The sequence below is a fragment of the Geotrypetes seraphini genome, chromosome 5, assembly GCF_902459505.1.
Source record: "Geotrypetes seraphini chromosome 5, aGeoSer1.1, whole genome shotgun sequence".
In the NCBI taxonomy this organism is placed as follows: domain Eukaryota; kingdom Metazoa; phylum Chordata; class Amphibia; order Gymnophiona; family Dermophiidae; genus Geotrypetes; species Geotrypetes seraphini.
In genome coordinates, this window is record NC_047088.1 from 116,269,893 (window position 1) to 116,292,841 (window position 22,949).

General features: G+C 43.1%; 1 protein-coding gene across 4 annotated transcripts in view; it reads right to left on the reverse strand.

The window, feature by feature from the left end:
* C5H21orf58 (chromosome 5 C21orf58 homolog) overlaps positions 1–22,949 on the reverse strand; it is a 328,538-nt gene that overhangs the window by 64,602 nt on the left and 240,987 nt on the right. For 2 of the 4 annotated variants that reach the window (XM_033947054.1, XM_033947053.1), the window contains exons 5-6: positions 18,831–18,945; positions 17,693–17,834 (exon numbers count right to left, since the gene is read on the reverse strand). In XM_033947054.1, the coding sequence (XP_033802945.1) occupies positions 17,693–17,834; positions 18,831–18,945 (257 nt within the window). The remainder of the gene's footprint in view (positions 1–17,692; positions 17,835–18,830; positions 18,946–22,949) is intronic. The other 2 variants (XM_033947056.1, XM_033947055.1) reach the window with 1 other exon arrangement.

Consider the following 22,949-nt stretch of genomic DNA (forward strand, 5'->3'; position numbering starts at 1 on the left):
CAAGCTGTTTGAAATTGCCAGATTTTTCTTGAACTTTAGTAGTGAATAAAGCATGGTGGGCTAACAGGCTGTTTAGCCACCAATGAGAGTTTTTTGTTTGTATGTTGGAATTGTACTACAATATAAAACCAGAAAATAAAGTCATCTTAAAATTCACACTAAACACCTGTACTGGACCTTTTTATTTTAATGCAGACACCCCTCTACCCTCCATGCCTCATTCAACCGCTTGGCTGAGGCTTGGATGACCCAGGTCAGGGCTCAGGCTACTCCAGTCCAGGTCTTACCTGGTCATAGTATGTACATCACAGAAACCTAAGCATCATATATATAGTTCAGAATGTTTTCTGCCAGGGTAAAACAAGCCTGACTATAACTTTAGATACTAAATACATGGTTCTCTTTAAGAATCCTAGAGATAAGTTACAGAGAGCCATTCCAGCTAGACAGAAGTACTCTGGAAAATCACAATTCATTTTAGAGGCCTTCGAGGATGCCACCAGAAAGCCGTACGGCTATTTCTTTGTGGATTTAAATACCATAACACCCGAGGCTTACAGATTGAGAATGGATATTTTCCCTCCAGACTGGACAATGGTATATTGTGTAAAACCACAATCAGCCCATAAAAGGCTGTGAATACATAACCAGAACCCTTCATATATGCTGGGGTGTGTCTCAGGCAACATGTTTATCCATGTAAAGAGAAACCTGCCCCTTTAAAAACTTTTAGACCAAGCCTCGCTGCAGCACAGAAAAGCCATCCTGAATACAGCTTCTGATGATTTGATGGCTGCTAAAGCTGAAATCACTCTCAATATCCTAAAAGGTATCATCCCACTTTCACAAAACCAGATAAAGGTTTTAAAAGGGAAGCGTCATGCTATAAAAAGACTGTGTGATAAAAGATTAACCCTTAAGAAAAAAAAGCAGTTGGTGAAACAATCGGGCTGATTTATAGGACCTTGTAAAGTTTTGCTTTACCATTGATAATGGGTCTTCTAACAAACCACTAATGCATCACACTGAAAAAATGTACCTGGTCCCTAGTCAACAACTTGAGCACTTAAGAAACCCCACAGATCGGGAAGAAAATATTAGAACCTCAACCATACATAGGTTAGACGAAGAAATGAAAAGCATACTGCAGAGTTCGGGTATGTTTGACCATGAAAAAGTTAAATGTTACTCAGAAGTATTACAACGCTATCTCGTGTTGAATAGACAAAGGGATATTAAAAAAGAAAAGCTAAATGTGTATCTACAGCAGGGATCTCAAAGTCCCTCCTTGAGGGCCACGAACCAGTCGGGTTTTCAGGATTTCCCCAATGAATATGCATTGAAAGCAGTGCATGCACATAGATCTCATGCGTATTCATTGGGGAAATCCTGAAAACCCGACTGGATTGCAGCCCTCAAGGAGGGACTTTGAGACCCCTAAGCTACAGGGACCGGTCGATACTTCAACAACCCCATTTCCAGAAAAGTGTTAAACAGCATCAACATGTGCTATAGGAAAAATGCCAAAGTCCTGCTTAACAAACTGTCAAAAAACAAAAGTGTTGCATCCTGGGAGGGAAATGGTACATTTCTATACCAAGGAAAACCTATTGGTTCTAACCTGCTCAATCTCGTTCGCTGTGTTACACAGACCCACGCTCTTTCAGAGCAAAGAAGGCCCATAGGTTGGGGGAGTTCATGCAAACCCTAGCTGAATTAAATATGCCTTCCACAGTTGTGGGTAACGCTGCCAATAGAGATGTACTGTTACACCTAAGGAGAACCCAGCTATGAAGGTTGCTGAACTATATACGGTGGTTGAGTGTATAAAAACATATCTTCAATAAAATAATACTTTTTTTAAAAATGAAAACAAAAACTGCAGACATTTATTTTGATTTTAAGGTTTACATTTTTTTTATTTAGAAACAGCATGACATTTATGGTAGGAAATACAACCCTGGGGAGTATGAAAAGGGTTTTGAAAAGATCTACACAAGACTTGTTATTTGTTTTTTTACAAATTTCAGTACCATTTCATCATTTTGCATTATATCTTCAAAATACATTTCTAAAATATTTTCAAAAGGTTGCCCTTTACAGCGATGATGTAAAAAAAACCCACACAGTAATAGCCACAGGCCTCAGACAGCGGTGCTGTAACTGTCTGTTATGATATAATACTGTCTTACAGTGTTTATTGAAAAAGTTCATAATGTTGTTAGGAAAGAATAAACTATCCGGCAGTTGTCTGTAAGAAACAAAAAATTCTCCTGTTCCATCCCTGGTCACATAGAGGACTAACCAGTGTTCTCCAGGTAGGTTGTGTGGGGGTGTGTTCACGACAATTCCCACGGGTTTCCTCGGTATTTCTAATCCTGTTAACCAGTCACTGGGCAGTACATCTAAAAAAGATTCTGCAACACAGGAGTCCTTCTTTAAAATACGGAAGATCTGTATGGTGTTCATGTTCAAGAATGGTCAAAAAGAACATTCCTTCTATGAATAACTTCTATCACATTGTCAAAAATCTCATACACAATCATGTTCACAGTGTGAGGTAAAGCTCTGGCAAAATGTATTTCAGCCCGCAGGTTACCAGTTTTGTTCAGAAAATAGTGGTCAGTGCACTCCTGGTCCGGCGATAGGTCAAAGCTAGCAGCATATAACCTTTGTAAAACTCCTGACGATTAACCAGCAGAGTGTTGTCTTTCAGATGTTTACCGGTTGCTTGAACAGTTGCATATATTCTCTTACACAATTTCCATTTTCATAGTAGGGTTGTAGAGGTTTTCCGGGTACTTATTCACCACCCACATTGAAAGGATTTTTAGCATAATTACTGCTGAAAGCATCGTTATCCACAAAGCCCAACACAATGATTATTTTGCAACTGCCCTAAAAAAAGATTTTCCTGGTTAGTCACATGTGCGCCAGCCAGTATGTTAAACACCTTCAACCCCACATGGTCTATCGCATTCTTGGTGTTAGCTTTCAGTAGAGCGTCAGCAAGTCCCAAGTGCACTCCTGGGGCCACTTTAACTCTCTTTACAAAGAGGGCTGCATTTAGGATAAGGAGTTTATAATTTTGGTCAGCATCATCACTCATTAAACAGAAAGAATTTTTGTTACGAGACAGTTTTATTATAAGATCTACGTCATTGACGAGTAGCTTTTCTTGAAAAAAAATAGATCACTGTGTAAATGTCCCAACAGCTCCACCTTGTGGCTAGATGCTGTAAAGTGAGCCCTTTTGGTAAAACCCACATTGCGTGCTCCTATATCTCTCACGTGATGTTCGGTTGTATCCTTATAAAACAGGCCGCTTGTAAACTGTGATTTGAGGGCTCCTTCACCATAATTGAGGAGCAGCTCTGAGGGCTCTGTAGGTGTAGATGCAATCGGGTAGTTTACCAGGGCTACTTTGGTGGCCGTGTCAATGTCTGAACTGTCTTTTCACAATTTTAAAGGTCAGATGCAGGAGAGTGTTGTTTAAATCAATGTAGTCTTCACCATGCCCGTTATGTAGAAGTCCAAAGGTGCTGTTTCCGATAAAGCTGATAATAGTAGTATTTCCTCATAAATGCTTTTTTCAATACTGGTTTCTGTCGGGGATAGCTCAAACAGATCTAGCTCTGATTTAACGCATTCTTTAGAGCCGTGGTGTACAAAAGCTATGATTTTTAGAATATATCACATTTCCTAGAACGGGACCTTCTCTTGGATCCTACGGATAGCTTCTGTGATTTGTCACCTTGGGGTTTCTTTCTTTTAACATAGAAACATAGAAATAGAAACATAGAAATAGACGGCAGATAAGGGCCCACGACCCATCTAGTCTGCCCACCTTAATGTCCCTCCCCTACCTTTGCCCTGTGAATAGATCCTATGTGCTGATCCCATTTGGCCTTAAAATCAGGCACGCTGCTGGCCTCAATCACCTGTAGTGGAAGACTATTCCAGCGATCAACCACTCTTTCAGTGAAAAAGAATTTCCTGGTGTCACCTCGTAGTTTCCCGCCCCTGATTTTCAACGGATGCGGGAGGCTTTGGAGGCTTTGGAGGTCCTTGCAGAATCTCTTGAGGCTGGGTGCTCTTTCTTTTAACAGCTCATCTAATCACAGCCAGTCCTGACCCCGCCTGATCTGTGGCATGGTTTATTTTATTTAGAACAGTTGTTGCGATGTGACCCATGACGTCTTTGGCTATGTTTTTTGTGGCTCCTTTCACATGTGGTTTAATAATTTCAAAACCCCTTCTCAAAAGCGGTATTGCTATTCTGAAGAGACCCACACCGGCTCCGTACATGATTGGAGCCCTGTGATATCCTGAAAGTCCATAACCAGCTTGTGCTGTGTAATAATTTTTGTATGCTTTGGGGTCTCTGTAATTTATAGTCACCAACATTTTAAAAAACAACAGTCTTCCTGGGTCGCAGGTGAAGCTTAAGGATCTCCTTCCCGTAATGAAATGAGATGTTCCTGTTCTGATCCGTCTTTATTTCAAATGTGATGGTGTCAATGTGCTGCTTGTTCACAGGGACATAGTGCGGTTTATTGTACGTGAGGGTGATAAACTTACTCGTTGATCATCTGCTTAATGCCTGACTATCACACTGACTTAATTTCTGGAATGGGGAATGTATTTCTTGTCCTGTATTGTAAGTTTCTGGTTATTTGGGAAGGGAGGGATGGGGGGGTGGATGGAGGGGGTTTCTGGTTGATGGTGAAGTTCGGAAGATTGTTGGTATTCATGTATTTCTGTGAACACCATGTTCTCTTATAGTGTAAGGTATTTTTTGAAAACTAATAAATAAATATTGAAAAAAAAACAAAACTTACTCGTTGACCCTAGAGCTGGAACACAGCGCAACAGTTGTACAAAATGGTCACCTACTAACTGGTGCTCTACAATATCTGTGAAGAAGTAGAGGGTATTAAAGGCGGCCTCAATATTCGCTGGGAAATAAGAATGCTGTGTATTAACGTTAGCCTTTACCCACAAAATGGTTGCCAAATCACCCTCTGCAGAAATAACAGACTTATCCTTTGATTTTACATGAATTCTTCGCGTATTGGGGTCATATATGATTCTCGATGGTATCGCAGACTCATAGACGCTTCTAATGTCTTGATTCATGCTTTCCAATAACCTCCCCATGGTCACATAATATCCTCTCTGGATTGTAAGTTGATGTTGTACATTTTCCTTCTCCAGAGGTGACAGCATACTTTAGGTCTTCCTTAATATTCTCCCAAGTATGGGGGTATTGTATTTCCACAAGCCCAACTTCTCATGACCCTTGTAAGTCCGAAGGCCTAGCTATTTATATGGTAAAATTAGAGCTGGTATTATGGGGAAACACAGCCAAAGAAGCATTGCTAGGCAGTGTGATATAAAAACCACCGTCATTCATTTTTTTTCTCTCTCTGTGTTGCTTCAAAACACAAAATCAGATGTCTTGAATCTCTGATGCCTTCACCCAACTGTTAAATTTATCAGGCCATCCCTTCCATTTCACGAGACAAACTTTGTTCTTACCCCCTCTGTCTTGTAGTGGCATGACTTTTAGTAATTCTTCAGGATTAAAAGAACCTTGTATAGCTTCGCTATCATAATCATGTATCTTGTATGTTGTTCTCTGAACCCTGTTTAAAACATCTTTTATTATAAATATCTCATCCGTCCACGTTTGCCCGTAACCTTTCTCAAATTTTCCTTTAGCTTTTGACAGCCTCAAATGGTCTCCTTTCTTTAAGAGATCCTTGACGGGGTTGCGTTTGATGTTGCTGCCGTAGACTTTTTTCCAAATCTGCAAAGAGCTTGAGGGTGTCACTTCTACAGGCCTCGCCTGTATTGTTCTGTGAAAATTACAATTACAGCTATGCACTATAGCCTGCAGTACATCTTGATAATTAAAGGTGTTGTGAGTCATAAAATAGCGCCACATTTTGGATTTTAAAGTCTTGTTAAATCTAAACTAAACTAAACCTTAAGTTTATATATCGCATCCTCTCCATAATTATAGAGAGCTCGGCATGGTTTACAAGAGCTTAATATAAGGAAGGAACAGCATAATAGGGTTGAAGGTTGAGTATAGGAGAAAGAGAGCATTACATTATTGTGAATAGGCTAGTTTTCAGATGCTTTCAGAATAGTTTGAAGGAGCCCAGATTCTGTAGTGGGGCAGTAAGTTATTCCAAAGCTCAGTGATTCTGCAGAGAGAATTCCCTAATTTTCCCACAAAGAGGATACTTTTTAGTGAGGGGAAGGATAGTTTAAGCTTTTGGGTGGATCTGGTGGTATCAGGACTCAGGGAATTCTAAGATAGTGGAATTAGGGGAGGGAGGATGCTGTGTAGGATCTTAAAAGCTAAGCAGGTGCATTTAAAATGAACCCTGGAAATTACTGGAAGCCAGTGAAGTTTGGACAGAAGAGGGAAAACATGATCAAATTTGCTTTTTGCGAAGATCAGCTTGACCGCAGTGTTCTGAATCCGCTGAAGTCTTTGAAGACTTTTTTGGTTAGACTTAAGTAGATGGAGTTACAGTAGTCTAGTCTGGAGAGGATGATAGATTGTACAAGGATGGCAAAATGTTGTTGGTGAAAGCAGGATCTTACTTTCCTCAGCATGTGGAGGCTGAAAAAGCATGACTTTACCAAGGAGTTAAGATGGTCATTAAAGGAAAGAGAAGAGTCAATAATGATGCCTAGAACTTTGCTTGAGAACTCAAGCTGCAGTGTGGCACCAGAAGGCAATGAGATGAGGGTGGGTAGCTGTTCTAATTTTGGGCCGAGCCAGAGTAGTTTCATTTTGGACTCATTCACTTTCATTTGTACTGTGAGGGACCAGGATTGGAGTTTCGTTATGCATGCTGCTATGTTCTCAGAGAGGTTGGTAAGGTTCGAGTCTGTCTTGAGAAGGACAAGGATGTCATCAGCATATGTACAGAGTGTTTCAAGGGAAGATAGATGGAAGAGTTTCAGGGAAGACATATAAATATTGAAGAGAATAGGGGATAGAGGTGATCCCTGTAGTGGAAATCTTTCCACTACAGCTGCTTTAACATCGTTATGGGTCATAAAATGGTGAACACCTTTTTGTTTTAATAAATTCTTCAGAGACTTATTTAAAAATTCTTTACTCTTATCTGTTTGTAGTTTTTCAGGTGTACACCCTAAATTAAATATTGTTTCAGAGGCTTTGGTAACTTCATGACCGGTTTTTGATTTTAAACTCATGGCCCATGCATATTTTGACAGGATATCTATTACCGTTACGATGTATTTGTAATCATTGTTATTATAGGCCAAGGCTTTGCCACTGGCTGTCAACTTTTGACACAATTGTTTTATTTCTTTTAAAATGGATTTTAGCAGGTCTATGTAAATTGTATGCATTTTGACTGGTGACCCAGTCCCCAACGTCTTTTCTACGGACTGTAATATCGTTCATTTTAGCCGCTTGAAGTAGAGGGTTAATGCCTCCATAGCTGCCTGCTGCTATGCTTCAATAAAGATTCCTTCATCTGTACCCTGTTTCAGTCAACTCTGTTAACCTCGCTCTAAATAAAAAAAAATGTCTTAAAACTCTGCTTTTTAACAGAGGTAGTTAGGGACAGTGGGTTGGGATTTTTTCCAGAACTTTTTATTTCTACTTGTTAAAGAGCTAAGGCATACATCACTATGACAATACCAGTAGGTAGGGACATGTTCAGACAGGTCTAAACACACCTCGCCCTCCCCCCTTGGCTTTATCAGGGGCTGCAAGAACCTTTATGATTAACCAGCTTATCAGGTGTCACATGACAATCGGGGGTGTTACCCTTCCCACAAACATTAAGGTTTCCTTCTGAAGTGTCTTTTTAAAAAAAAGAAAACAAACAACCCCAGAAAAGGCATCTGCAACAGCTTGCCTTCTCCTCTGTGTGTTGAAATCCCCCCTAAAATCTTAGCAATGCATCCACTGCTCTAACAATTAGATCTTAAAACCTGTCTTTTAACTACCGTATTTTCACGCATATAACGCGCGCGTTATACACAATTTTTACAAACCGCGCATAACCTTGCGCGTTATACGTGTGAGCGCGTTGTACAAAATTTTTTTACATAGTTCCCCCCGACGTCCGACTCACCCCCCCGCAGGACCGCTCGCACCCCCACCCCGAAGGACCGCTCGCACGCACCTGCACCCGCACCTGCACCCCAAAGGACCGCTCGCACGCACTCCCACCCGCACCCCAAGCCTGAAGGACCGCTCGCACCCCCACAGCCTTCGGACCCCCCCCATCATGTAGAAGCCCTTTCTCCGACATCAAGCCCTCTTGCCCCGCCGACTCCCCGACACGATCGGTGCAAGAGGGAGCTCAAGCCCTCTTGCCCCCCCGACTCCCCGACACGATTGGGGCAAAAGGGAGCCCAAGCCCTCTTGCCCCGCCAACTCCCCAATTCCCCGACAATATCGGGCCAGGAGGGAGCCCAAGCCCTCATGGCTCTGGCGACCCCCCCCCGCTAGTTGTTTGGGCCAGGAGGGAGCCCAAACCCTCCTGGCCATGGCGACCTCCTACCCCCACCCCGCACTACATTACAGGCAGGAGGGATCCCAGGCCCTCCTGCCCTTGACGCAAACCCCCATCCCCCAATGACCGCCCCCTCCTGGCCCAAACAACTAGCGAGGGGGGGTCGCCAGAGCCAGGAGGGCTTGGGCTCCCTCCTGGCCTGATATTGTCGGGGAATTGGGGAGTTGGAGGGGCAAGAGGGCTTGGGCTCCCTTTTGCCCCAATCATGTCGGGGAGTCGGGGGGGCAAGAGGGCTTGAGCTCCCTCTTGCCCTGATCGTGTCGGGAGTGCCGCGGTTGGCTGGGGCAAGAGGGCTCGAGCTCCCTCTTGCCCCGATCGTGTCGGGGAGTCGGCGGGGCAAGAGGGCTTGACGTCAGAGAAAGGGCTTCTACATGATGGGGGGGTCCGGAGGCTGTGGGGGTGCGAGCGGTCCTTCAGGTTGGGGGTGCGGGTGGGAGTGCGTGCGAGCGGTCCTTTGGGGTGCAGGTCCTTTGGGGTGCCCCCCTAGCTGACCCGCGACCCCCCTGGCCGACCCCCATGACACCCCCACCCCCCTTCCCCGTACCTTTGTGTAGTTGGCTGGACAGACGGGAGCCAAACTCGCCTGTCCGGCAGGCAGCCAATGACGGAATGAGGCCGGATTGGCCCATCCGTCCCAAAGCTCCGCCTACTGGTGGGGCCTAAGGCGCCTGGGCCAATCAGAATAGGCCCGGGAGCATTAGGTCCCTCCTGGTGACGGGGCCTTGGGCACATGGTCGGGTTGGGACCATGTGCCTCACATGCGGTCCTTCAGGGTGGGGGTGCGGATGCATGCGAGCGGTCCTTCGGGGTGGGGGTGCGAGCGGTCCTGCGGGGGGGGGTGAATCGGACATCGGGGGGAATCAGGCTTTCAGGGTGGGGACAGGACTTCAAGGGGGAGAGGAGAGTCGGGGCGGGCGAAAGGAGAGTCGGGATGGCCAGAGGAGAGTCGGGGCGGGCGAAAGGAGAGTCGGGCGGCGACAGGAGAGTCGGGCGGCATGCGCGGTATACGGGTGTGCGCGGTATACAAAATTTTTTTACATATATTTCGGTTTCCCACGCGCTATACCCGTGTGCGCGTTTTACACGGGTGCGCATTATCTACGTGAAAATACGGTAAAAGGCTGTTAAAATAAAGACACTCTTTTTTTCTGGCCACAACATTTCTGGGTGTTCGACTAAATCTCTTTCTGCTAACATCGTCAGAAAAGTGCATTTCCGGTGCTTCATTTACCCTGCTTCTGCCTACATCATCAGACTGTGCACTTCCAGAATGTCAGTCACACCCATTTCCACTGACGACATCAGAATGCGCATTTCCAGGGTCAGACACACCCATTTCTGGTCACGTCATTAGAAAGTACATTTCCGGTGATGTGGGTGTGGTATAGGCGGGGCTTAGGTAAAAGTGGGCATGGTTCAGGCAGAGAGTGGGTGTGGCTTAACCCAGAAGTGAACGCTGATTGGTCGATCCTTATCTTTGACAGCTGTCAAACATTTTGAAATGAGGTGTACCTATTATACTACTCACATCGTCAATTTATCTTCTCCGTTACAACGCCCCAAACATGGAATTCCCTCCCCATTTATTTAAGGGAAGAGGGCCTTCTTGACAGATTCAAGAGCAAGTTAAAATGCTTTCTTTTTAAAGATGTATTTGATTGTTAGTAAGCTAGATTAGGAGCCTTTAATTAATTTTATTTTCTGACTTATTCAAGTCTCCCACTTTTACCCTCCCTGTTGTTTTTTCCTTATTTGTCTTATTCACTGTCAACAATTGTATTTCTTTCCCCTTTTTTTGGTATGTTCTGTTTGGTTAGTCAAAATTGTTTGTTCTGTCCTCCCTGAAATTTGTAATTTTACTTTTTGTACATTGCTTAGAATTTTGAATAAACAATTAATCAAATTTTTAATAAACTTGAAACTTAAACTTGATCAACTTCATTCAGGAGAGGACACACTAAATTTTAAAAGAATTGGCCAAGTTCTATGGAAGATATGACAAAAAACATTTTGGTGTGTTGTTTTGTTTTGTTTTTGGTTCACGGTGTACTATTTTATTTAATAAATGTACATCACTTAGATCCACATGTTTGGAATATAAGATATAGCAAGTTTTGATTAAACATAAACTAATGTTGCTTTTTTAACTTTTTGTTTTTGTGTGTGTATATTTAAACTCTTACATTTTTATAAACAATGAACATTTATCTAATAAATGAGTCAAAGAATCTCTACAGGAACCTCTGTTTCACCCATCAGGCTTCATCAGAGGATTTACTTATGTTCGCAGAACTGGGGTATCATTGCTGTATAGTGGATTGGAGTGGATCTGTCACCATAGAGAAGCTGGGAAGAATAAGCCAGTGGCGTACCTAAGATATGTGGCACCCGGGGCCCATCATTTTCTGACGCCCCCCCCCCCCCAATCTATATGAAAAATATGATTTTTAGTAACAATCCACATATCTTACAACAAGAGTGTACCTAGGAAAAGGAAGTATCTTAAACACTGCAGTGAGCACTAGAACACCAACACATACATTGTAAAACTAAACAAGCTAGATCCCGCACAGTCAATTGATCCTGTAGTCAATGACAACTGAAAACTATGTTCTTTTCATACACACAGAACAGAGATACACCCTCGCCCAATATGGAATAATCACAAACTAAAAATAGAAATATGTAGACATAAGTTAAACTGAACCGCCAAGAAACCAGACCCTGGATACAATGCAACACCACAAAAACAGTAACACATGTCCTCTAATACAGTGCAAAATATAAAGACAGTAGATGTAAATTTGAAAAAACTGATACATAACAATCACCACTTTACAAATTAACAAATAAAAATAAAACAAATAATGAGAAATAAAAAAATACCATTTTATTGGACTAATCCCTGTAAGCTCGGTCCCCATTCCCACAAACCACCTGATTCCATCCACACAAGCCTTGAATTGTTTATATTAAAGTATAAAAAGAAACAATATTCTGTACAATTGTCAATTTATAAATCAGTGTCTTCTCCCCACTCTCTCTTCCCCATTTCCCTTCAGCGTCCTCAGCCGACTCTCTCTCCACTTTCCTTCAGTGCACGCACATAAAAACAAGCAAGTAATTTTATATCATTTTCATTCTATTCATTCATAGAAATTAAAGTCTAAATAATGCCAGTCACATAACAAAACATGATTTTACAAAAATAATTCCCTGCACAGTCAAGCCTGCAAGGATTACTAGATGTCTTTCAGCAGCTCCCCTCCCTCTACCAACAATAAAATTTTAAAAACACAAAGCATGCTGTACACAGAGAAAATGTTAATTATCATTCATATTCCGTGGGTTTTCAAAGAGGTCAAGGCAGATGACTTTATGCAATGTCACCTCAGTAATAACTATACAAAAATAGACAAATATTCCTCCTCCTTAAAAATGGTTGCCAAATCATGAGTAACATTTTACCCTGTTTCATATCCCAATCAGAAACAGACATAGCCTTCATGAACACAAGATGTAACATACGAGCTCTCCAATGACCATAAGTCAGACCTGTAGATCTTATTCATAAGTAGAGAATAGCTTTTAATCCCATAAGAATCACTCTTTAAAAAAAAACAACACATTTCTAGCCTTTAGGTATCTGGTGTTGAATATCAAAAATCCAAAATAGGCTATAACTCTTATAATGCTATTTTACCTGTCACATATTACTGACTTTGGAAAAAAACCTCCGACCAAAAACTGCAAATTAAAGTACATTCCCAAAACATATAAGATAATGTCGCTTTGATGTGACCACATTTCAGATAAGAACCCACGGATATGATCGTTGCTCTCTAAGCTCTCCAAGGTACCATATATAAGCGACAATGAAATTTGTATCTCATCTCAAAATAAGAAATGGCAGGTAATAAACCATGCAGCAATTGCAAAAAACGTTTAAGGTGAGTACCTTGCAAATTTATCTGCAATTCATTAGAACATAAGAACATAAGCAATCCCTCCACTGGGTCAGACCCGAGATCCATCGTGCCCAGTAGTCCGCTCATGCGGCGGCCCAACAGGTCCAGGACCTATGCAGTCCTCTATCTATACCCCTCTATCCCCTTTTCCAGCAGGAAATTGTCCAATCCTTTCTTGAACCCCCAGTACCGTACTCTGCCCTATTACGCTCTCTGGAAGCGCATTCCAGGTGTCCACCACACGTTGGGTAAAGAAGAACTTCCTAGCATTTGTTTTGAATCTATCCCCTTTCAACTTTTCCAAATGCCCTCTTATTCTTTTATTTTTTGAAAGTTTGAAGAATCTGTCCCTCTCTACTCTCTCTATGCCCTTCATGATCTTGTAAGTTTCTATCATATCCCCTCTAAGTCTCCTTTTCTCCAAGGAAAAGAGTCCCAGTTTTTCCAATCTCTCAGCGTATGAAAGGTTTTCCATACCTTTTATCAGACGTGTTGCTCTCCTCTGAACCCTCTCGAGTATCGCCATATCCTTCTTAAGGTACGGCGACCAATATTGGACGAAGTACTCCAGATGCGGACGCACCATCGCCCGATACAATGGCAGGATAACTTCTTTCGTTCTGGTTGTAATACCCTTCTTGATTATGCCTAACATTCTATTTGTCTTCTTATCGGCCACTGCGCACTGTGCCGTCGGCTTCATTGTCATGTCCACCATTACCCCAAGTCCCTTTCTTGGGTACTCTCATTCAATAACATCCCTCCCATCGTATAGTTGTACCTCGGGTTTCTGTTTCCCACATGTAATACTTTACATTTCTCAACGTTGAACTTCATCTGCATCTCGTTGCCCATTCCCCTAGTTTGTTCAAGTCCCTTTGCAATTCTTCGCAGTCTTCTTTAGTCCAAGCTCCACTAAATAGTTTGGTGTCTTCCGCAAATTTTATTATCTCACACTTCGTCCCTATTTCTAGATCATTTATGAATATATTAAATAGCAGCGGTCCAAGCACCGAGCCCTGCGGGACCCCACTCGTGACCCTCCTCCAGTCCGAGTATTGGCCCTTCACTCCTACCCTCTGTTTCCTACCCGCCAACCAGTTTCTGATCTATCTATGTACGTCTCCTTCCACCCCATGGTTCTTCAGTTTCCGGAGTAGGCGTTCATGGGGCACCTTGTCAAAGGCTTTTTGGAAATCTAGATATATAATGTCTATGGGGTATCCTCTGTCTATCTATTTGTTAATTCCTTCGAAGAAGTGCAATAAGTTCATTAGGCATGATCTCCCGTTGCAGAAACCATGTTGGCTGGTTATCAGAAGTTCGTTTCTTTCAAAATGTTCATCGATGTTTTCTTTTATCAGTGCTTCTGCAATTTTCCCGGGACCAATGTCAGACTCACCGGTCTGTCGTTTCCGGGTCACTTCTTGAACCCTTTTTAAAGATGGGCGTAAGGTTGGCTCTCTTCCAATCCTCCGGGATCATGCCTGTTTTCAGGGATAGATTGCAAATTTGCTACAGTAGTTCCGCTATCTCCTCCTTTAATTCCTTTAGAACCCTTGGATGGATTCCGTCCGGACCCGGGGATTTGTCAGTTTTTAGTTTTCCTATCTGCCAGCGCACATCTTCAAGGCTCACTTCCATGGATGTTAATTTTTCTGCTTGATTTCCATTGAAGAATTACTCAGGTTCCGGTATGTCTTCGTTTGTAAATACAGATGAAAAGAACATGTTAAGTCTTTCTGCCACTTCTTTCTCCTCCTTCACCACTCCCTTTCTGTCTCCGTCGTCCAACGGTCCCACCTCCTCCCTAGCCGGTTGCTTCCCTTTTAACATATCTAAAGAACGGTTTGAAATTTTGTGCTTCCCTGGCTAGCCTCTCTTCATACTCTCTTTTGGCTTTTCGAACCACTCGGTGACATTCTTTTTGATACTTCCTGTGCTCTTTCCAGTTCCCCTCAGTTTTTGTCCTTTTTCCATTTCCTGAATGAATTTTTCTTATTGCCTATCGCTTCCCTCACTATTTTAGTTATCCACGCCGGGTCTTTTGTTCGACTCTTTTTGCACCCCTTTCTGAATCTGGGGATATACAGATTTTGCGCCTCACTCACCGTGTCCTTAAGAAAAGACCAGGCATGTTCTACCATTTGCCATTTTTTGGAAGTGTTCCTAAGTTTCTTCCTTACCATTTCCCTCATTGCTTCGTAGCTTCCTTTCCTGAAGTTGAAAATTGTCGCTATGGTTCTCTTTCCTTTCAGTATTCCTACCTCAACCTTGAACTTGATCATGTTATGATCGCTGTTTCCCAACAGTTCCACTACCTCTACTTCCTTTGTAGGTCCCCTTAACCCATTTAGGATTAGATCCAGAGTGGCATTTCCTCTCGTTGGTTCTCTAACAAGCTGCTCCATGAAACAATCTTGTATAGCCTCCAGGAATTCTATCTTCCTAGCGCATTTTGAGCTTCCAAGACTCCAGTCTATCCCGGGGTGGTTGAAGTCTCCCATAATAACCGTGTTACCGCTTTTGCATTCTCGCTTAATCTCAGCTTCCATTTCTTCATCGATATCTTCGATTTGCCCGAGTGGATGATAGTATAGGCCCATCTTTATTTCAGGCCCTTTCCTTCCCGGTATTTTAACCCATAGCGATTCCAGCTTGTTGGTCATCTCTGCTGTGTCCATTTTTCTCGATTGTATGCTTTCTTTTATATATAGGACTATTCCACCTCCTTTCTGTCCTGACCTGTCCTGGCGATAGAGCTTGTACCCCAGCAATGCTGTATCCCATTTGTTTTCTTCATTCCACCACGTTTCAGAGACTCCATTTATGTCTATGTCCTCTGCATTGGCCATGGCTTCTAATTCCCCCATTTTGTTTCTTAGGTTCCTTGCATTAGTATATATGCAATTTAGATCCTGGTATTTTCTTGTCTTCATTTCCTTTCCCAATGCTTCGTTCTTTAGAATGTTTAAAATATTTTAAAGGTACTATCAACTAAGCATCTAACCAAAACACCTCTGACAAAGTCTCATAAATTTTTTTACAGGAATTCAGTGAAGATACATAATATCGTAATTGAAGATATGAAAAAATATCCAAATGAGGCCACCCATAATCAGTACGCAGCTGAGAATAAGTTCTCTAAGAATTTGATATATGTAGATAAGAGTCCCCCTCTTTTCCACTCTAAAATCAGCTGATAAACAATCAATTATGCATTAATTCACATAACTAATCATAAGTGCTTTTGAATATTGTCTTGGCACTATAGCGAGATTCTCGGCGAGAGGGAGAATTAGAAGGGCTTGAGCATGCGCAGATGCATGCTCAAAGCCGGCAGAGACTGGGAAGAAGATCTTCAAGCGGCACCGGCACTTGTGGGCTGCATGCCGGTGCCAAAGGGGGGATGAGTTAAAGTTGGTCGGGCGGGGGGTTCCTGTTCTCACAGGGGGGTGCCGATTCGAGCGGGAGGGGGCCCTTTGCGAGCGGGGGGGAGCGATGCCGGTTATCGAGGGGTGCTCGCAAATCGAGTCACTCGGTTTGCAAGACACATTTTGCAAGAATGTTTTGCTCGTCTTGCAAAACACTCACAAACCGGGTTACTCACAAACCGAGGTTTGACTGTATATGTAAACCACTTTGGTTGTACCCACAGGAAAGCAGTATTTCAAATCTTTGACTCTTTACCCTTAGTTGAACTATAAACTACCAAAGGTCTTATGGTGTATTAGAAATCTGAAATTTATCCTACAAGATGAGTGCAATCAAAGTGCAAATTGCTTATCATTCCATGTTTCACCAAAAATAAGACCTACACTGAAAATAAGCCCTAACATGATTTTTAAAGATGCTCCTAATATAAGCCCTATCCCCAAAATAAGCCCTAGTTAAGATCGACCCCTGAAGCCACCCCAACACACTCCGACTCCATCCCTGACACTAGTGCTGCCTGATTTGTCCCTCTCTCTTCCTCTCCTTCAAACCAATTCTTCATTCCTTCTCTCTTTCCTGATCCTCCGATGTGCAGTATCTTTTCCCACCTCTCACCCATCCCCTTGTGCAGCAGCTCCAAGCCTCCAAAAACAGCAGCATGAACGGGCTGCTTCACATCTTTCCCTGCCAGGGCCGGGCTTTCCCTCTGCAGCTTTCTATCCCTCCCTCCCATTCCTCTGTGGAGCGGAATCTCACTGACCCTCCCACCATGAGCCTGACATACCTCCACTCCGAAGCCTCCAAAGTAGCAGCAGTGGCAGCGCTCTGAAAGGGCTGCTTCATGGCCTTCCCTCTGCCACGTCACTTGACGTCATCAATGACACAGCAGAGCGAAGGCCCCGAAGCAACCCGTTCAGAGTGCTGCCGCTGCTGCTGTTTTGGAGGCTTTGGAGTGAAGGTATGTCAGGCTCATAGTGGGAAAGTCAGTGGGGTTCCACTGCACAGAGGGACTGGAGGGAGGGATAGAAAGACACTACAGAGGGAAGGCCCAGCCCCAGCGGGGAAAGACATGAAGCAGCCTGTTCAGAGCGCTGTCGCTGTTTTTTGAGGCCTCGGAGCTGCTGCACAAGGGGATGGGTGAGAGGCGAGGAAAGATGCTGCACATGGGGGGAGGGGAGGAGAGAAAGGAAAGAGGAAGATTTGGAGTGGAGAAGAGGAAGGGAGAGATGATTGTTGTACATGGAAAAAAAAAAATAAGACATTCCCCGAAAATAAGCCTAGTGTGTTTTTTGGAGCACAAATTAATATAAGACCCTCTTATTTTCAAGAAAACATGGTATATGCATATGGGTTTTGTCCAGTGATACCAGTTTATATTAAGGCATAAGCAATATAGATTAATTATCTAGGGACCCAAGATTTAGGGTGAGGCCTATGCAAGGTTTTATCAGTTGCAACTGCTGCCTCAACCCATATAAGAGGTCTTAGAATGGAGAAGGAGAGAGTGCATGCTGTGGTCTGTGGATATTTTTAAATCTATATATTAATGCAGTGTAATTAAACTCTAAATCTAAAGTATTTATGTTCACATTTGTGGTGTTTAATAATTGTACTTGTATGCATAGGACCCATCAAAGAGTTAATCTTGCCTTGGTTGACACTTCAACGCTAGGCAATAATAAAACCCTAAGCACGCATGCACACTCCTACCTGCGTGATCCATAGCTCCATGGCTGAGAAATGTTAAAACTTGCGGCAGAGAAATGTTAAAGCGTGTGGTGCGTTCGGCGCATGCGCGCATGGCGGTTTCCTGTATCCTGCAGCGGTTATAGTGCGCCGGTTGCCCTTTCCACTGTATAAAACATGATTAAAAAAGAAAAAACAAAAAGGTAGGTGGGAGAAGGGGCACGATAAACAGATAGGCATGGACATTGACAGATAGACAGAAAAAGAGACACACACACTGAAAGACAGGTAGGTGGGAGTGAAAGACACACACAAAAGGACAGGGGGCCAGGGAGAGAGAAAAAAACAAACAGACAGCGGACAAGGAGAGAGAGACACACACAGAAAAAAAGACAGACAGACACACAGCGGCCAAGGAGATAGACAGCAAAAAAAGACTGACAGACACACAGCGGCCAAGGAGATAGACAGCAAAAAAAGACAGACAGACATACAGCGGCCAAGGAGACAGACAGCAAAAAAAGACAGTCAGACACACAGCGGCCAAGGAGACAGACAGCAAAAAAAGACTGACAGACACACAGCGGCCAAGGAGATAGACAGCAAAAAAAGACAGACAGACATACAGCGGCCAAGGAGACAGACAGCAAAAAAAGACAGACAGACATACAGTGGCCATGGAGACAGACATACAGCGGCCAAGAAAAGAGAGAGACAGAAATAAAGACAGACAGATAGACAGCGGCCAAGGAGACAGACAGCAAAAAAAGACAGACAGACATACAGCGGACAATGAGACAGATAGCAAAAATAGACAGACAGATATACAGTGGCCAAGGAGAGAGAGAGAGAGACTGAAATAAAGACAGACAGACAGACAGCAGCCAAGGAGACAGACAGCAAAAAAAGACAGACAGACATGCAGTGGCCAAGGAGAGAGAGAGAGACAGAAAAAAAGACAGACAGACAGATAGTGGCCAAGGAGAGAGACCGAAATAAAGAAAGACAGACAGACAGCGGCCAAGGAGAGAGAGAGAAAGAAAGAAAGACACACATCTATTCTAGCACCCGTTAATATATATATGTGTATGTGTGTGTTTACAGCTTTCATCCCCATCAATGAGTTCAACACAAAACTATCATATTTCAGGCTAGAACACACCTTCTTTAATGCTGCCAGATCGGATGGGTGGAAGGGGTTGTGGAGGGGGAATCTGTGTGATGAGAGGCTGTTGTGGAGGTAATTGCTGGATGATAGTTGCAGGCTGTTGAGGAATCTAAAAAGGAAAAGAACAAGAAGAATCATATTTCTTGTTTATCATCTGCAGTTGAAGAGTTGAAATAGTTACAGCCTTTTCTAGCCTTTGAATATGAATGTTACCCTGCAGTCATCCTTCTCCCCCATCCTGTGATTGCCACCCCAGGACTGCTTAAATTTGAGGTTTGCTAGTCAGGGAGAACAAAAAATCTTAAAGAGGAAATCCTATAGAGGAAAGAAAAAAAATTGTCTTGTAGCTCAAAGCAATTAGAAGAAGCACAGCAGAAGACCATCTGGCAGCTTCCAATAGCCCCTTATAAGAACATAAGAACATAAGCAGTGCCTCTGCCGGGTCAGACCACAGGTCCATCCCGCCCAGCAGTCCGCCCCTGCGGCGGCCCAACAGGTCATGACCTGCCTGAATCACCAGAAGGGGCCCCCTTGCCCCCTAGGTTTCTCATCGAAGTCCTATCTTCCCATCAAAGTCCTAATCCTCCGGCCTTGCACCTGCACGACCTGGTGAGTTGTCTATACTTATCATTTATGCCAGTGCCATAAGCAGGTTCAAAGTTTGTGGACAGCAATGCCTGTCTGCTGATTCCATGCATCCCAAGATTAGCAAGTAGGACATGCTAGTCCAGGGGTGCCCAATGCGTCGATCGCGATCGACAGGTCGCTCGCTCAGGCGACCGCCAGTCGATCGCAGAGCGGGTTCCCTTCTCTTTTTTCCCCTCCTGACTGGCCTGCTCCTGAATTCTGCTGCTGCCTCCGCTGCTCAACATTTAAAAAAAAAAAACAGCTTGGAGAACTTATGCTCCGGGGGCTAACATGTGCTTGTACCGGCTTCCCTTCGCTTCCCTCTGAAACCGGAAGTTATGTCCGGGGGGGAGGGGGAGAGAAGGGAAGCCGGCACGTACATGTTAGAGCCCTGTTCGCGGGCTAAAGCGGGAGACAGATCAGTGAAGCTTGCGATTTGCTCTTCTTGCCGTCAGGTCCTGCCTACTTTCTGTTTCCTCAAAGGCAGGACCCGGCAGCATTTCTCTCAATAAGTCGATCTTGGGCCGATCAGCCTTCCTCTCACCGATGTCAATTCTGCCGTCGGAGAGGAAGTTCTGGCCAGCGGAACTTCCTCTCCGACGGCAAAATTGACATCGGGGAGAGGAATGCTGGTGGGCCCGAAGCAGGGAGATCTTGGCCGGCGGCAGGCGGCTTTGGGGGCCTGTTATCCGATGGCAGCGGCAGTGGCAGTGGCTTTGGGTAGGGCAGGGAGGGAGAAAGAGGGCAGGCAGGGAGACAGAAGGAAAGAAGAGAAACAGAAAAAAAGAAAGGGGGCATGAAGAGAGAAAGAAAGAGAGGGCAGGGAGAGAAGAAGAAAACGTTGGGGGGGGGGATTGAGGTCAGGAGGAGAGGAAGCATACAGGCTAAAAGAAGGGAAGAAAGATTGGATGCACAGTCAGAAGAAGAAAGTGCAACCAGAGACTCATGAAATCACCAGACAAGGTAGGAAAAATGATTTTATTTTAAATTTAGTGATCAAAATGTGTCTGAATTTATATCTGCTCTCTATATTTTACAATATGGTCCCCTTTTACTAAACCGCAATAGAGGTTTTTAGCGCAGGGAGCCTATGAGCGTCGAGAGCAGTGCTGGGCATTCAGCGCAGCTCTCTGCGCTTAAAAACTGCTATTGTGGTTTAGTAAAAAGGGAGGGGGGTATTTGTCTATTTTTGTATGGTTGTTACTGAGGTGACAGTACATAGAGTCATCTGCTTTGACCTCTTTGAAAAAACCCCGGAATAGGAATGATAATTAACAATTGTATGCATACAGTGTGCGTTGTGTTTTTTTTTAATTTTATTGTTGGTAGATCAAAATTTTTATCTCCCTTTTTTACATTTTTAGCCATTTGTTCTTCCACCTGTGCCTTCGCCAAACGTATCTCTCTCTTGGTTTCTTTCAGTTTCACCCTGTAGTCCTTTCTGCTCTCCTCTTCTTGGGTTTTTTTAAATTTCATGAACGCCAACTCTTTCGCCTTTATTTTTTCAGCCACTAGGTTGGAGAACCATATCGGCTTCCTTTTTCTCTTGTTTTTATTGATTTTCTTCACATAAAGGTCCGTAGCCATTTTTATCGCTCCTTTCAGCTTAGACCACTGTCTTTCCACTTCTCTTATGTCCTCCCATCCTAACAGCTCTTTCTTCAGGTACTTTCCCATTGCATTAAAGTCCGTACGTTTGAAATCTAGGACTTTAAGTATCGTGCGGCCGCTCTCCACTTTAGCCGTTATATCAAACCAAACCGTTTGATGATCGCTACTACCCAGGTGATCACCCACCTATAACTAAGCAATTTACAGCATAAAACATTCATAATGATTCAAAGAGCAACAAACATCAATTATTGTAATTCGCTATACAAAGGGTTATGTCAAAAGGATATTAGACGTCTTCAATTGATCCAAAATATGACTATTAAAATCATTATAAATTCAGAAAAATATGATCATGTCACTCCCCTGTTAAAGAAGGCACATTGGCTACCCATTCCTCATCGGATTACGTATAAAATTGTTCTCTTAACTTTCAAATCTCAAAAGACCAACAATCCTGCATTCATCAATAGACTCCTGATTCCATACAAGCCTCCTAGAACTCTAAGATCCGCCTCTAAACACACACTCAACGTCCCCTCGTTAAAAACTATCGGTACCTGCTGTGCCTCTATTTTTTTCTGTCAAGGCTCCTACAATCTGGAACTCCCTCCCATAACATATCATAGCGGAATAAAATATAGATAAATTTAAGGGCAGTTTAAAATGTTTCCTTTTCAAAGATGCCTAAGAGTAATTTAAACACTTTTGATATCTTACCATCTTTTATCTTACCCCCTTTATTCCCTGATGTTTTTTCCTTTTCTGTTTTCTTTATCTTCAAAATTGTATTTCTCCCTTCTCTCCTCCTGTTTACTATTCTACCCTATGTTGTGTTTGCTTGGTCCATGGTAGGTCTTGTCTAGGTTTTTTCATATTAATTCCCCCTTTCTTTTAATTTTCAAGTATTATTTTAATATACAATGCTTTGAATCTTATCATTAGTCTTTAATCAAAATTTTAATAAACTATGAAACATACAGGTATATCAATTTCATACAACAGCAAAAAATGCTCAACTAACAAACCTCAAGGAAATCATTTATCAGTGATTTAGCCCACGTTATCTGAACCGGAGGTGCTGCAGCTTAGAAAATCAATTTTAATAAAAATCAAATATTAACATCTTGGTAGGCAATATTAACATCTTGGCAGGCAAAAAGGCTTTCTTTTTAAAGACGCTTTCGAATTCTAACTCGGACATACTTCCGCAATGTTAAACATCATTCTGCTCTTTTCACTTTAGGCTTTCTTCCCTCTCCTCTCATTCTACCTTATATGTTTCTTTACTATAAAAATTGTAGTTGTCCCTTTTCCCTATGTTACAGTCCTTAATTGAAGTCTTTGTCTTTCAGCACGTTTTATATGATTACTTGTATCCCCCTTATTTTAATTGTAAATCACTTAGAATTTTATGTAAAGCGATCAGTGAGAACGTTGAAACGGATGAAAATTAGAATGCCCAGAACTCCTGGCGGGACGGAACCTGTTCCCTGGCATAGCCTTAGGTTTGTGGCCTTGTACACTCACCATAAGGTCATCTAGACTCTGGCCAAACAGAAGCTGTCCCTTAAAGGGCAACTTGCTCAAGCGCTCAGCTTAGCGAAAACTTTCAACATATCATATAAGGCATCAGCCATATAATCCATCCCGGAGATGAGAAAATCCAAATCATGCAGCACCACAGTATCAGGATCATGGCGTAGTTTGGAGTGGCACGCCACAACAATGAAGGACAAGGCTGTTGCCGCTTTGATACCAGCTGCAGCTGAATCAAACAGGCGTTTAAGATTGAAATCCACACACCTGTCCTGAACATATTTCAGGACCAACCCTCCATCAGTAGGGAGGGAAGTATGCTTGGTGACCTGAGCT